This window comes from Cygnus atratus, chromosome 1, assembly GCF_013377495.2.
Source record: "Cygnus atratus isolate AKBS03 ecotype Queensland, Australia chromosome 1, CAtr_DNAZoo_HiC_assembly, whole genome shotgun sequence".
NCBI classification, from domain to species: domain Eukaryota; kingdom Metazoa; phylum Chordata; class Aves; order Anseriformes; family Anatidae; genus Cygnus; species Cygnus atratus.
In genome coordinates this window covers 6,151,733-6,167,858 of record NC_066362.1, presented here as the reverse complement: position 1 = coordinate 6,167,858, position 16,126 = coordinate 6,151,733, and the positions used below count along the sequence as shown (strand labels likewise).

Below are 16,126 nucleotides of genomic sequence, written 5' to 3'. Positions count from 1 at the left end.
ATATTTCTAGCTGAGATTGCAAAGTAGACTTTCCCTTTTCTACACTGTGATACTATAGCATAGTCTGCAGGGAAGACCAGCCTGGGAGACAGCTTTCTAGTAAAAAAAAGATCTCACAAAAATATGTCTTAGTGGGTCACACACATTTCAGCTCCAAATGAAGACATCCAATAGTTTACTGTACAGACATTGGGTCATTAACTAGTGCTGAAGATATACAATGGCAGGTCCGGGAACAAGTGCAACAACTCAGCCCAAGGTCAAGTCTGTTGAAGAAGTCACAGTAAAGCTCTTTAGTTTATGCATGTCAGGCACATAAAGCCAACAACAGGCACATCGTGAACGTGCCTTATCCTTTTGGCTTTACTGACTTTTCTCGACTGTTGACCAGATGACAAATTCTAGATAAATTCATGGTTTCCTCGCAGTGTTTCTAATTGGGCAGTCCATTAACCACCCTGCAAAGTACAGACTTCAGTAACTGGAATTTATGCAACCAAACGGGTTCCGAAGACCCCATTCTCTAACGGTGCCTCGATGACCCTCCTGCTGGCATAAAAACTCGTGTATATTATTTCATTTCAGGCCTCCCTCTGAGCAGGGATTGCTGACAAGGTGCAGAAATGGAAACTGAGATATAGAGTTGCTGGCCTGGCCATAGGCCAGTTGAGACACTGGTCACTTGATGTGTTCGCTCCAAACCTTTGGAAATGTTTCACCAGGGGAAGAAGAAAATTAAATGTGCCACAATGACTGGGAAAATTAAAAAGTTACCATATTACAGTAAAAGAAATAAGGCATGAAGGTGCTTCTGAAGAGCAAGAGAAAACACTGAACTTCCCCTGTGCTTGTTTCTCATCACTTATTAATGCAGAGGTCAAAAGGTGGCCCCTAATCCAGGCTGCTCCCATGGTGGCACTTCACCCTACTTGAGCTCAGAAAGGAGCAGTAATACCCATAAGGAAAAACAACCAGACATAAAGGCATAAAACATCCTCACCTACTCTACACTGCAAATAATTATGATGCAAATGCTAATTGTCTCTTACTCATTCATCAAGAAAACCCCCAAATCTGAAAGTCATGAATGGATTTTCATGAAATTAAATTGCCTGACCATGGTATAACTCTCCATGCCATTTCTAACCTGCTTTTAAAGCAAACAAAGAAAAAAATATTCCTGTAACCAATGTGTCTAGAAATGTGCACTTGTCCCATGTGTCTGGTGATATTTTGTTAAAAAAACACAACACACAATTAGGAGCCTGGAAGGTGTAGGAATATATATTTGGAGCTTTTCCCCAATTTCCGTGGTACATCCAATTGTCTGTACATGTTATTAGCAGGTTTTCTTCAGAGCACGCTATTAACCCAGTCGAGTTGTTTCTGGTATCTCTTATATAAATCTGCACTTAGCAATACAGCCAAATAATTTGTTGCGCGGTGTTCCTGTGATAAGGATAAGAGGATTTTTTTTATTATTGTTATGGATGGTAATAATTCCTAGAGTGATACAGAGATATTGATCCACTGGTCTAAAAAAAAGCATCTTATAAAGCTAGAGGAGCATTGCTATCTTTGTTTTAAGGAAGGGGATAAGAGATGATGAAAAAATCAACTCACCTACAGACATATAGCACATTAGTAGCCCAGCTACAAATCAAACTTGGTTATTTCTGGCTAGTTTTGCACAGTCCAGCTATCATTGGATGGCTGTCTGTGTTGGCATCTGTGGTCATGTAGACATGTGCTGGAAGTCAGGAGGTCTGAAAGTTTCCTTAAGCCGTTCACAATAAGTGATTTAAAATCTTAATCATCTGAGGCAGTTCACTTCTGCTTTTTCATGATAATGAAGCTTAGCACATGATATCACAAACATGAATTTTTGTAAAGCATACTTAGCTCTTCAGAAAAAGTGCTGGATTAAACAACCCTGCAGGCTGAATCCTTCTCTTTGAATAATGAATATAGTACAGGCAGCTGCAAGCTTCTTTAGATAGTCCCGTGAACCCTGCTAAAGCGAAGGCCAGCCTCCATGTCTGTTCAGTCCCTGGCTTCTTTATCTCTACAGCCAACAGGGTAGTTTTATTTTTTTAATACTCTTCGCAGCTAGGAATTACTCTCTGCCAGCCAACTAATTTCACAGGGACTATCCCAGAGTCTTTGGAAAGCAGTGTGTTTTGGTTGCTGCCTATTTCTTGTAGCTGGTAGAATAAAACAAGTTATAAACTTGAGTTAAGGAGAAAATCTCACTTTCTTTAAAGTACACCGCTCCACCACTGGAGCTTTGTATCATCATTTTAGTCTCGTATTACAGATGAGTTTCAAACAGCTGACAATAGGAATTTGGAGTGGAAATGCTGATGGTACATTATCAGTAGTGACAGCAAGGGGTGCGACTTTAATATAAAGTTCTGTCAGCTCCTGGCTAGAAACTACAATAGGAACAACCAGTTCAACCTCTCTCTTTATCTTAACACTTACACTGCACCCATCACAAGTGTTACATATCCCTTGCTGCTGCAGAAAGGGATTTTGTCTTGCTACTGGAAGCATGTGGTACCCTACAACCCTACAGTAAAACCCTATGGGTTTACTGTTACCACGCTAGCAGTATGGATGCTGTTGTAGTGTAGACGTGACAGAAAAGTCAGCTGAAAGCTTTTTACTCTTCATTATGAGAGAAAAGAACAACAATAACAAAAAGTAGCAGCACAAACTAAAATTATTCTACTGAGCAGTGTAACCTGGAGCTATTCCTTGCAACTATCTGCTGGTAATAAGGATTATTTGCCTGAATCCTTCAATGAAGCTCGAAAGTTGGCATAAATACCAATGAATATATTTTTCAAGCTCTTTTCTTCCATGATACCATGATGCACATTCGTTATGCAATTGGAAAGAGATGCCAAACAGAGTTTATTGGACCATATTTCCATCTCACTGCTGTGAGCACTGTGAGCTCCCGAAGGCTCTGGCATCATGAGGACAGTGTTTTCCTAAGACAGTGACTATTTTTCATTCACCCCTCTGTGTCCGGGAGGGAAGCACATCTGAACTGGTGCTGGGAAAACAAATATTATTTGTGGCAAAGGGAACTAGCATCTTGAGAAACGGTAACATGAATTAAAACTCATTAAATATCAGAACTCATTACTAAGATTTAACTCTATAATTCTCCTTCTTGCTTTAGCGAAGCAGCTTTTCACCCTGGGCTTTTTCAGCTGAGCTCCCCCTGCTGCAAATCTCCCTTAGCACTTTTCTTTTCAGCTCTGCAAAACCAACCATTTTTCCAACGCTTTGCCTTCTCTCATGGCGTGGTGATTTTGTGAAGCTGATAAACATCTGCCTGAAAACCTGGTTGCCACAGCTGAATTCATTTTCAAGTGTGAACATGGGTGTGTAGAAAGCAATTCAAGTTTAACAAGCCATGATGCATGAGGGCATGACAGAATATCAGTCATGATGGTGACCGAAATAAACCCGAGTAGCAGGGAGGATACAGCTCTGCTAAGACTACTGGTGTGTGACCTACCTGGACTAAGATCTTCACCCTCCAGCAGGAGAGAGCAGCACGTTAACTCTATGGCTTTGCTGGCTGGCAGACGACACTGCTCTCCCTGATATATTAGCGACATTGCTTCAAAATCCCAGTTTCTGATTTTAACATTGCTATTTATGGAGGAACAAAACTACCCCACCACCCTTATTTACCCTATTTGAATTCATAGTTAGCTTTTCTATGCTTGTAGTATACCCAATGACTATTGAATAAAGGTAATAATGCAGTAGGGTTTCTACAGATCCCAGGTGAGGTCCATTTCTTTGCTGGATGGTGCTAAAGAGTCAATTAATTCTTTCGGGGCTCAAAACATCTGATGCCCAGATCTTGTTATCATTTCAGCAGTTAGTTAGCTCTTTTCCCACTTGTGTCTTCCATCACCCCTTCTCTGTGCTGCTTACAAAGTGAAATCACTAAAAATCAGAAAGATTTGTTTTCCCTCAATGTGGGGTCTAGCAGATAATGACAGTGCTGGACTCATCAGTTAGCAGTCATTACTGAGCTGCAGGAACCAACCTCAGACCTTTCCCCTGGTCTTCCCCAAGGCAAAAACCATGATCCTGATGCTCTACTTGCCTGAAGGGACTGCTGTATGCCAGCCCCCAAAGTTTTGGGATTGCAATCTAAGCATTCATAAATGTAAGAGCATAATCTTCTTTGGGCTTCCTATTTATTGTCAGAATAACTTCTCAACAAGCCCTTATTATTCAGAAGTAGTAGAGTATATGTTTCAAGCAGTGCTATGAAATATATAGCAATACATGCAACTTCCCCTGCTGAAATGTATAGGCTTTTAAAATGAGCTGGGCTGCACACAAAACAAAAACGTCTGTTTCTCAACCCCAGGCACAAATTGTTGCACAAAACACTGAGGATCCTACAGCCTACAGGAAACAAATAGATCCAGAAGTAAAAAAAAAATAAATAGAGCTATATCTATATGTAAGATTGATACAATTATTTTTTCTGTGCCTTTTGAAAATGTAATAAAATGCATAAACTGTGCTATGTTTTTTTTTTAAATTTATTTCTATTGAAATAGAAGTGATGTTCTTCATAGCTCCACACTCAAAATTGCTTTGCTCCCCATGCCATTACATGACAGCAGCTAGCACCCCAAAATCTTTTCCCACTGAAAGATGGGGCTGTCATGATGCCCTGTTCTACTCAGTGCCACCCGGCGCTGAGTTTGTGGGAAGGTTCACAGTCTGAGGAATAATTTCAGGTCCATGTACCATGGAGTTAATATGCAGTCTGTGTCATCAATATACATTTATTTTTCTTTTCAATATGTTTTCAGAGAGCCTTTCCTGAAAAGGCACTTCTGCATTCAAAAAGGGTCACCAGCTATTGAAGTCTGTGCTGCACTTCATTTTCAAAGTTCAGGTCAGCCGCTTGACCGCTCTTGGTGGTGCCGCTTAGCACCTCTCCCCTGGTTTTCGGTTTGTGATAGAGGCACAAGCTCAAGAAGCTCTTTTTACAAAGTTTGGTCCGGGTAAAGCTTTCAGATTCCAGCTAACCTCTTTGTTTCTGAGTTAGAGCAAACCTATGTTTTGCATATGTTTATAAAAAACACAGGAATTCAGGAGATAGTGGGCCAGTTCCTATGACCCTGTATGTCTTCAAACAGTCATTTACAGTCCTTTTTTTTTTTTTTTTTGGCCTTACGGTACAAAGCAGAAATGGGGTCAGGGAAGGATCTTTGATTTTGTGAGAGCAGAAAACTGAGGGTGTGTTCTCAGGGTGCAAAGGAACCTTTCCAGCTGACAAACAGTGCGATAACACAAGTTAATATGTTGGCACCAAGACCTTTCTGACACTGGAAATAAAAGGTGATAATTTCAGTCACTGTGAAAAGTTCATGCGGATACCTTCATCACGTGGGACGTATTACGGCGTAACCTCTAGCTGCAGACAGCGACTATGCCTACCCTGACTGTGACATATAGCTCCCAATTAGTGCTTAAGGAAAGAGACTTTACAGACTGCACACTCACCTCTGCTCAGCCCATCAGGTCCCCGAAGGATTCGGCATTCTTCTATCTGGCCGAACGGTGAAAACATCACCCTGATATCATTCTCATTACACTTCTTCGAAACCATTCCTATGAACAATTTTCTGTCTTCCACAGCTAGAAGATAAAAATAATGAATGAGCAAAGGCCATTTCATCTTTTTCCTGTGATCAATGCTTCATTACCACATCAAACCAAGCTCCAGTCATGTGAGTCTGGCTCTGTAACTGAAGACAAGTCCTAAGGCAAACACTTTATACTTAAAACCTCCCTTCCCCCCCTCCCACCCCCAGCCAAAATCTCTCAGTTTTCTTTATCTCTCTGCTTTTTTTTTAGTGGTGGTTGCTGTTTATATAACATATTAATTGGCTGCCTTAGTCATTCTGCATATGTCTCCCCCACCACAGCTTCTAAGAGAAAAGCATCCTCTGTTAGAAAGAGTAAAGATATCTTTGCATAGATTTTAATTCAGATAAATTCCCTCACCTCCCTCACGTATGAAAGAAATCATGACGGGGTGAAGGTGAAGAGGGGATTGTGCACGTAATGATATGAGCTAATGAAAAATATTCCTGAGAAATGTTTTGAGAGAGAGGCTCCTATCTTAGCTTTCAATTTCAACCAACTTAATGCATGGCACTCAAAAGGCAGACGTGTAACCCACTGCTCTGGAAAAAGAAGACATTAAATCTTCCTGCCTTTTTCAGAGTGATCCAGTCCTCTCCCCTCCAAGGGGACACAAGGCATATTCTAGGGTAGCACTTTAACAAGGGGGCTGCATAATGCTTTCCAAGAGCCAAACCATTTGATTTGCAATGATGCTGAGTTTGAAAAAAAAAAACAAAAAACAACCCACAACCAGAACATGAAAAAGGTGCTTTAGCTGACTTATTGATAGAATTTTTGCCTGTATTGTCGCCAAAATCAGCAAAAGCTACACTGCAGCAGCAGGACTCAGGCAGTCCTGTTAATCAAACTCAAATTTACAGGTCTAAAACTGCGGACTTGTGTCAAAAATAAAACAGGCTCAAACTTAAAGCTCTCTGGAAAGACTTAAAAACGTTAACACACCATCCCATCTATATTAAACCCCAAATCTAAGCGCTTATTATACAGTATATACACCAGTGCTTTCTTCTTCTCTTGAAATGGCATGTAAATCCAATTCACTGTTAATGAGTAGACTGTCAGAATTTGCAGGGATGCAAAGAGAGAAGGAAAGCTTTACTCCAGAGAGGCTGCAGTGCACTTATTTATTTCTATTATTGTGCAAATTATTTTTGTAACAAAGTATTTTCATTTCTGGGCCTACAAAAAAAAAAAAAAAAAAGAATCTTCTGTTGCTGTCCAACCCACTCTCCTTGTATTAGTACAAGTTTGTCAAATGGAAAAAATTGCAGCTGAGGAATAAGAAACTGCATCTATTTTCATAAGATTTTATTTGTGTTATACTTCAACACTTTAAGTGCATTTCATAATTTCAACAATAAAAAGAAGAGGTTCATGTTTATTGATCACAAGAGAGGTATTTGAAGTAATTTTTTTCTTAGAATTGTAGAGTTTAAAAAGTATTTGTAGCTTCTATACAGGCAAGCACCGAGACCAGGCATTTTTCAGAATCCAAACCAGAGACCAGCCCCTACAATCTCAGCTTCTTGCTCGAGAAGCTGGCAAGAAAATTGGTGTGAATTTAACACCCTGGAGAAGTTTTTCTTGGCAGATTCCTCAAGTCTCAACATTTTCATTCACACTTTATATTGGGGTTCCACTGGCAGGTTAACCCTTCAGGAAAGGTTAACAAACGACGAATGCATGGGGTGAGCCAGGTATACAGAGATCAGCTGCTGAACAGTGGGATTGCAGATGAGACTCGAAGTCGGGATTTATATATAAATAAATGCCTTTCAATGAAGCTTTATACCTGATTCATAACACACAATTGGTTTTGGTGCTGCAGATAATTATTTTAAGGATGGTGAAACTGAACTGGCTTGCTCACAGCCATGAAGAAAGTATGGGTACTCACCTTTGCTGGTGAGAGGATACCTGTAAATTGGCTGCTTAAAAATCCTACGTTCCCTTGACTAATCTCTTCAAGGAAGGTCTCTGGCCTGCCTGCTCCCTCAACAACAGCCAAACACTATGGCCAGGGCACAGGAAAGGGACCAAGGGACTCAGCTGGGCTGCCAGGCACTTGTAAAGATTTCTCATGCTGCAAACCGAGGTCAAGCTGGGGCAAGCCCAGGTGCCACCTCTTAACTTCTGCCTGTGTGTCAGCTAGTACCCAGGCAGTTAAAACGTGAGCTGATTTTAGGCTACCCAAAGAGTGACCAGATCCAGCTCTCTCTTAAAAATAGCTGCTGGCCTTGTCGGACAAGTGCCTACCATGCAGTTCCAGAGTAAGGAGCTGAAGGTCTTGCTTAGGTGCAAGGACAATGACTCAAACCAAAGAAATTCACTCAGAGATTCAAAAAAAAAAAAAAAGAGATCTTTCACTGATGCAGGGATCCTCACCCTGCCCTACAAAGCAAACAGAAGCCATCAGGGTGCCAAGGAACCCCCACCGCTTTTCTACCCGTCCAAAGCAAATGGGAAGTCTTTGTTTTAATTTTCCAAAGAGTAACAGATGACAAACTCCCCACCGGCCTCCTTCAGTTTCGCTAGTAAACCTATAAATATGCAGTTGAACTAAGATGATTTGCAGGTTTTCAGCTTGAGGGTGATTTTATAGTAAATTAGACATCCAGCTCCCGTGTACTGTACATCTTAAAAATGCGGATTTCACAAAGAATGCTCAGAGTACAGAAAACATATTGATATGATGACGTGCCCTGCATTCAGTGCTATTAGTCAGTGCTGATCAGCATTGAAGCTTAAGAAAATTTCTATTCTGTTTTGGCCAGGGGCCCAGCATAAAAAACATTTAAAGGGACTATTGTCAGGCTCAGAATGACATGTTTTCACTCCATCTGATGGAACATCTGATATTATTAGGCTGAAATAGTTTTAAACTATGTATTCTCACGCAGAGAAAGGAATGCTTTTTTACTTGCTTAAGGCTGGCTGACAGGATTTGTTTCTGCATTTTTGGTCAGCCACTTCTCTCCTTTCTAAAAGGAATACTTCCCTGCCTTGCAGATGTGGTGCGAGAATCGAATAGACAATGGACTGCAAGAAGTATGGCTCAAGTGTATTTAGAGGTTAGCAACCCCCCCGTTCGATCAGCCAGGCCTGCTACCTTGCCTGTGCACAAACTGTAAAAAGAGGATCTCAACATTAAGTCCATGCAACCCAACAAAGCGTGGAGATTGGAAAGGTGCTACCCACTGCTGGCTTCAGAAGGGACAGCAGTTTCTGAAGCCATGTCCCCCAACTATACTCATCTAAAATTGAAGTTTCCAGTCCTAGTCCCAGCTAAAATGTTATCTATTGGCTGTTACCAGTGCCAAGAGGTCAGCTCCTCAAAAAAATCACCTCTCCTGGCAAGACAGGACAGCTTGTTTCATGGGAGCCTCCTCCCTGCTTTGGACAATAATAGATGGGGCTGTAAACTTCCAGCTAACTCCCAACCCTAACATGCAGATGTCCTCAGCTCCAGCCTCAGGGATGAGAGGAATAAGTGAGCTCTGAGGGACTGGAGAAAGCCTGGAAGCTGCGAGTGCTTTGGGCAATAAGAGCAGGGGAAGGAGAAAGCTGGGGGAAGGACAGCAGGGCACAGGGGACGGTATTCGTGTGCACATATTTCAGAACCGTTTCACTGCTGCTTGACAATTCTCTCTCCCACACTAGGGTTAGGTTTCAATAATTCAAAATCCTGAAACTAAATGCAAAATTTTTGGCAAGCATTTGATATCATTGCTTTCTGACTCTGTTCATAGGCCTATTTGTAACTTCTGGCTGTTTTGCACCACTCTGGTGACCTGAAGGAGATACCACTGGCTGCAAATAACGAGCAGGATGAGATGGCTGAGTGCTCCGCACTGATGGAGCAGAAGAAGGCAGAAGGTCACACCGAACAAGGCCTGAATTTTTAGCTATGTGAAGGAAGGTGTGAAACTGCACAGCATCCTGAGCAAATAATTGTGGGATTCACTTCTAATCCATCCAAACATGTAACAAATGCAGGTCAGCTCTGCTGCCCAGGCAGTTAGTGTGACATATCCAGTGCTGAACCTGTTGGATTTGAGGTGGAATTCTTCTGCCTGAATGTAGAAACTTTGTGTGACAAGCAGCAGACATCTGTTTTATAGAAAAATGAGTTTTCTTAACTCCATCAAGACTATCTCTGTGATGAGTAGCAAGGGTGCCTCGGTATCATGCTTGAAGAGAGCTATGTCAGCCATCAGAAGCTGGCAGAGGTGAAGTCTGCTTCTGCTGGTGGGGGCTTCTTTCAAACCAGAGCCACCTGCCTTCTGACAGCACTACATTCAACTTGCAGAATAACATCCTGAAGGCTCCAAATATTTCAGCTTTACTCATTTTGCTTCATTAATGAGCATTTTGCATGAGCATACCCCGATTTCTCAGTTTGCAGTCTGTATTAGATCAGTAGTGCTAACCCAGGAGAATAAAGAAGCAGGGATTATTTCCTGCGTGCTAGAAAAGAATTAAACCTTGTAACAATAATGGGAAATCTGCCCTAAGACTCAACAAACTTTCCTTTTCTCTAACCCTAAATCCCCAAAATTATGTCCTGAAAAATCAGTTATTTCCCTTTATTATATATTTTGAGGGCTCTAGTCAGTTAAAGAGTGTGCTTTCCACCCAGAAGTTGCCTTCTCTTTTGAGCAAATCAAGAAATAGTTAATTATGTACAAATGGTAATATATTATTTTTTTTTCATCCAGAAGGGAAGGGGGGAAAACAGACTTTTTATCCCTATTTGTAAGGCTGTGAAAAACCCTTGCGTACAATCTGTCAAAGTCACACCTGGATCTGGAACTGCCTGCATTAATTATCAACTTTTCTATGTGTTAGTGCTAACATATGGCATTTAATTACTCCCTCCAAATTGGCAAAGTCGTGCCACATAGAATTTCAGAATTATTTCTTCAAGTTTTCACTAATCAAATAAATAAAAATAAATGATAGGATCACACAAATAACCCCTTGCTTCCCCCCCGCCCCCCTTTTTTTTTTAATGGAGAATTTTGTAATTTTCCCTGAAGTGTTGAAGCTTTGATCCATTTAAGAGTATACTGTCCTCAGGATATGTGCCTGAAAGTATTGACAGTATGCAAATCCTGGTCCAAGAAACATTTAAGTATTTGCTAACTGCATCACTTTAATGGCCACTGACATCTTAGAGCCAAACGTGTTTGTGATTTTCTGCATTAGAGTGCAGGTACCCCTTCTTTTTTGAAAATTGAAAAACAGCCTTAAGCAGCCAAGTTTTGTGAGTGATAACGATGAATCGAGCAATGGTGGAGTCTTTGAAGTCTTGAAGCCATGCTTTTCTGGCAGGTATTCCTTAACTGAAACTTTGTAGATAGGTTAAAATAGCTACCAAGCAACATAAAAGTGGTCAGAGTAGACCTAACAGATGACTAGAACAGGGCAATCTACAAAATTAATCATCTGAAAATCTTTCAGGGTGGTACATTTCTCAACAATAAAAGCCTTTTTCAGAATCCTCCAGGGTAGACAAATTAATTAGACCTAAAGGCAAGTCTTTCTCCATCAACTCTAGCTGCTAAAAGCTCAGTGAAACTGATTAAGCTTTGCTTCATCTGCACGAGCAAAGAGTTGGCTCAGACACATGAGCTATTGTTCTCCATCTTCAGCCCTGTACACAGGGATGAAATGGAGATGATTACATAGATCTATCAGCCACCCAGTTCCTACCCAGAAGAAAACAGACCTTCAGGTTGCTAATAAAGTCCTAGTATCACATAAGTGCCCAGGCACTTAGTCAAACATGCCCAGGAGCTGGCTCTTCCATTATTTTCTCCCAGTTCCCATGAGGTGAGCTTGGCCTTTTGTGTTAAGGTATAAGTTTGTAAAGTGATGCATAAAGACAGGAACAGTGATGAGGAATGAGGAGCATTCCATCCCAGCACTGCTGGGCTTGGTTGGTCATTCAGATCTTTTAGTAAGGGACTTAGGATGGGGAGGAGGCATCTTATTACACAGAAAATACTGTTCTTTGAAAACCTCTGTAAGATGAAGGAGACAACATCCCCTTCACTCAGAGGGTGGTGAGGCACTGGAACAGGTTGCCCAGAGAGGTTGTGGATGCCCCATCCCTGGAGGTGTTCAAGGCCAGGTTGGATGAGGTCCTGAGCAACCTGATCTAGTGAGTGGTGTCCTTGTCTATGGGATCTTTAAGGTCCCTTCCAACCCAAGCCATTCTATGATTCTATGATTCCTGCCATCGAAAGCTGAACAGGTCTCTCCAGCCTTTCACAAATGCGTGCGAGCTCAGAAGAACTGCAATGAGTGTTCAACCTCTCCCACATATCTTTCTACAAGCTATTTGGAAATCCTGAACAGAATTTCTTTAACCTCTTTGAAACTTGAGAAACACCACCACCTATAAAATGTAGTGGGATCCTCCCATTACTCAGAAATCAAAGGGTTTCAAGCATTCCTAAAAAGCTCAAACACCATGGATCATGAAAACCAAGATTCCTTGTCATGCCTTCTTTCTTTTCCCCTTTGAACTTACCAATCTGGTTGAAGGGGTACAGTTTACACTTTGCTATTGGCACAAATAATATACCTCCTCAGATGGATAGCCTGAAGCATATGGGAAACACATGCCAAACAGGCCTCCACCTCCCGCATGCTGCTGTCTTTTTTCTGTTTTGGCTCTTCAGGCTGCTTGCAAACTCTTGCCTCCTCCACAGATCCTACTCCTATGCCCCGTCCTTCTGAGGAGCTGTGCTATTGTTCCCATCATCATGGTGTCAGTTTGCCTTCTGTTTCCCCAGTCATTAGAAACGAAGGGTTCACCACCCTCTGAACATGCCTACCAGAAGCATATACAGTCTCCAGGAGTCTAAATTTAAAAAGGGTTTTAATTTGACAATGATGATTGCCTTTCATTTGTTGACATGTTTTTCTCAAAATACAAAGAAGTCAAGAAAAAAAAAAAACACCAATCCCTCATGATTTTCATGCTAGAGATAGGTGCAAGAGAATGCTCTGAAGATTAATAAGAGTATTCCCACAGTGCAGACAAGAGTATTATGTAGATAACCCCAGTCTAACAGCAGCAGTGAGGAGCTAATTTACCCTGCTTTGTAAGCGCTGCAGAGCAGGACAGGGTTTGCACAATTCCCCATAGTGCTTTGCCAATATGTTCAATCTTCTTTAGGAAGAAAAATGAGGAATGACTAAGTAATTCCTCGGGAGTTTACTTCAGCCCCTTGGCTCTTACATTTCTAATTTGCCAATGAACTTGAGGTGAAATTTATTCTTGAAAAAAGAACCTGTGTAGGCTAAGTAGTTCAGAGGGTCCAGGCCAGTCTTCCTGTATCTTAGGGAAAACTTTGCCCACTGCAAGCACAATAAATACTAGGGAGTGAAATTTTGATTCCAGCAGCAGCTCTCACTTGCTACAGTGGTGACTGAAAAGTTTGGTCCTCCTGCTCATTCCTTGGCCTCTCTTCTGAGCATTCGAAGAAAGCAACAAATTGCTGCTAAAACTCTGTTGACATCCCAAGAGAGAAAACACCACTCCCTTACAAATGGGTGATGGCTCAAATCTCCCATGCTTGTGGCCAGTTTTGTTTTGAAAGTTGTCATAATAGGAAACCTAGCATAATGTGAAGTTTTAGTTTCCTTCCGAACTTTTTATTCCTTGGAGAAGCCTGAAAATGGGATGCACTACAATTAGCACAAAAGAAGCCTTAAAAAAGCCTTGCAGAGAGATTTAGAGCCCAATCATAATTTACATTTGCAGGTATGTAGATCTCTAAGTGCACGGCTTCTGCCCTGATTACTAATTAATGAGGTGCAAAGATGCCTGTTGGAGGAACCAGCTCTGATTATGTGGGCCTTATGGGAAAAAGAAGCTCTTGCAATCTAAGAAGGCAGATGATATCTTTAACATATATTTTAGAAAATTACAGGAACAAATCAAGGGGCAAAATATACACATGTATATATTTTTAAAGAATCACACACAGCCAGGCTGCGTTACCATCCGATTATCTTATTTCCTTGAATATACAAACCTGGCATGTTTAATAGATTGAGAATGCTGTCTATTTTGCATGTCATATACATCCACTTAGGCAGTAACCTAGTATTCTGAACGGATATTACTGTCATTATAGCATTCATTTTAAAATCGTTGAGAGGAATAAGTATACAGAGAGATGCAAGGTGGGTTTCCCAGTTCAGAACTAGGCATATCATTAAAACCTAAATTTGGTTCAGATTCAGAACAGCACCATTCTATAAAACGGAGGTTTAGGCAAATATTTAAGGCCCATCAGCTGCTTACACTGTTTGATAACATTGGAATGTTTTTTGTTTCTCTTTTTTTTTTTTCCTTTTCACCATTAAAATTTAATCTCCATTTTATCAATATTGGGTGCTCTTGGATCACCTCACTGCCAGGAGTGAACACAAGTGAACAGACATTTGTAGCAAGGTAGGCCATGACATACAGCAGGTACAAGGGAAGATCATTTTTCTGAACATACCCTTCCTTCTTTAAAGCTGAGGATAAATGGGAGTTCAGAAAAGGTCAACATCTTTCCTGACCCATCAGGCGCAGGAAAACTGCCTCATATAATTTTCACCACACAAGGAGTAAAGCAAAAACTCTCACAATGTTCACAATGTTTTGTTTGCTTTCGTGAAAAGAGAGTCACAATTAGGTAAAAATAAATTAAACACATACCATTGGACTTTTCACTATCTGCGGGTTTCATCTGAATAGGATGATGCATCTAAAAACAAAAATGAAAAAGAGTAAGGCAGGTTGGATAGTCATAAAAATCAAGAATCATGTTTTTAATGAGGGGCTAAAGGGATACATGATCAATATTAAACATGTTGAAATGATCTAACTTCAAAATAACACCATATTATAGGCTTTTAAGAAATATAAAATGGTAAAGGAGCATTTTATAACCAGGAAGATTAAAAAAATAGATCATTGGGCCCACAGGACTCATATAAAACTTTAATTTGCCATATCTAGTTTCAGAAGACCTCTAAAGTTACAGCGCTCATTAGTTTATGGCATGCTTGGTTTTTTACCAACTTTTTTTCTTGAGCTCCACCACTGCCAAGACTGAGATGGAATTTTCAAGTAATTTAAGAGCTCACAAGCATTTCAAACATACTCAAAGGAGTTTAGTTTGACAAATGAACTTTGCTTGTAATTAAAAAAACATGTGCTGATTCTTTCAGGACTGAAGAGGAAGACTTGTGCTTCCTATAATAGCTTCCTGTAACTCTTTAGGATCTTTTTTTTTTCAATACATTATACATTCATTCATAAAGCTTTCATCACAACACTGTACAATTCCGGCTTCCATAAAAGCCATAAAAGCTCCTAACACTTTTTCCTTTTCAACCTCTTCCTCCATTTGTCTCCTTATTGCAAAAGAAACCATGTGTAGTGTGCTATGCTGTACATCTCACGGCATCTTACCCTCGCACACCCGAAATGGCGTTTCCTTGGCTTTCATTGCTAAATGAGGCTCCCCCCACCTTCAATTGTTGAAAATTCCAACAAAGTTTTCACCAACAGCTTTCTGTTATTTCAGGAATAGAAACACCACAACAGCTGAGTCCTCTTTGGTTAGAGAGTGCATGCTTCTTCTATTGGACATTGGTTATAGTCAGCCATGGGTCCCCTGTGATGGATTCAGGGGAATTTTATTATAGCTTCTCAGAATCCCTCAGAAAGGGCCCTGCATTGTTTTTCAATGGGGAAGATGCTTAAGCCTGAAAAAACAAAACAAAACAAAACAGAAACCCAACTCTTATTTTTTTACCATTGGGCTCTGCAGAACTGCTGGGATTTGACTGCACAAACCTTAAGGTAGCAGCAGGGCCACTGCCTTTACTCTCTTCAGCAATTCTTCTCCATTTTACATTAACATGTGAAAATCTGTGTTCTTTCTGCTTTTGTAACATCTATCAGTGCAGCAAAGCTGAGTATTGGCTGAAAATGTCAGCAGCAATTTCATGTTTTTTTATAAAAGACTATTATGACAAACATGATGTTGGAAAACAAAAACAGCTGAGCAGGAGAGAATATCCATGAACTCATATCAAATGCACTTTCAAAGCAGCACAGAAAACCAAATCTGCATTGTTTCTGGTGGAGTCACTTAACCTCCAGGGACGTAGCTGCTAGATTCTTTACTGAATATACAATATTGCTGTGAATATTTCCGTAAGATTTACTCAAAGTCCAGAATGCACTCTGGCCCTACAAATCAATGTATTCCTTGTGCTGCTTGCAAAATTCCCTACTGTGCCCTAAGGAAAAGGCAAAGCCACAAGGTTGATGTAGTCACCAGGATGCATAAATTTGCTTCAATTTTAACAGTTCTGTTCTCTTTGAATCATTTGTTTCCAA

General features: G+C 40.7%; 1 protein-coding gene across 13 annotated transcripts in view; it reads right to left on the bottom strand.

The window, feature by feature from the left end:
* CELF2 (CUGBP Elav-like family member 2) overlaps window positions 1-16,126 on the bottom strand; it is a 371,782-nt gene that overhangs the window by 62,732 nt on the left and 292,924 nt on the right. For all 13 annotated transcript variants that reach the window (XM_050708247.1, XM_035549355.2, XM_035549356.2 and 10 more), the window contains 2 exons: window positions 14,432-14,480; window positions 5,560-5,694 (listed from right to left, as the gene is read on the bottom strand). In XM_050708247.1, the coding sequence (XP_050564204.1) occupies window positions 5,560-5,694; window positions 14,432-14,480 (184 nt within the window). The remainder of the gene's footprint in view (window positions 1-5,559; window positions 5,695-14,431; window positions 14,481-16,126) is intronic.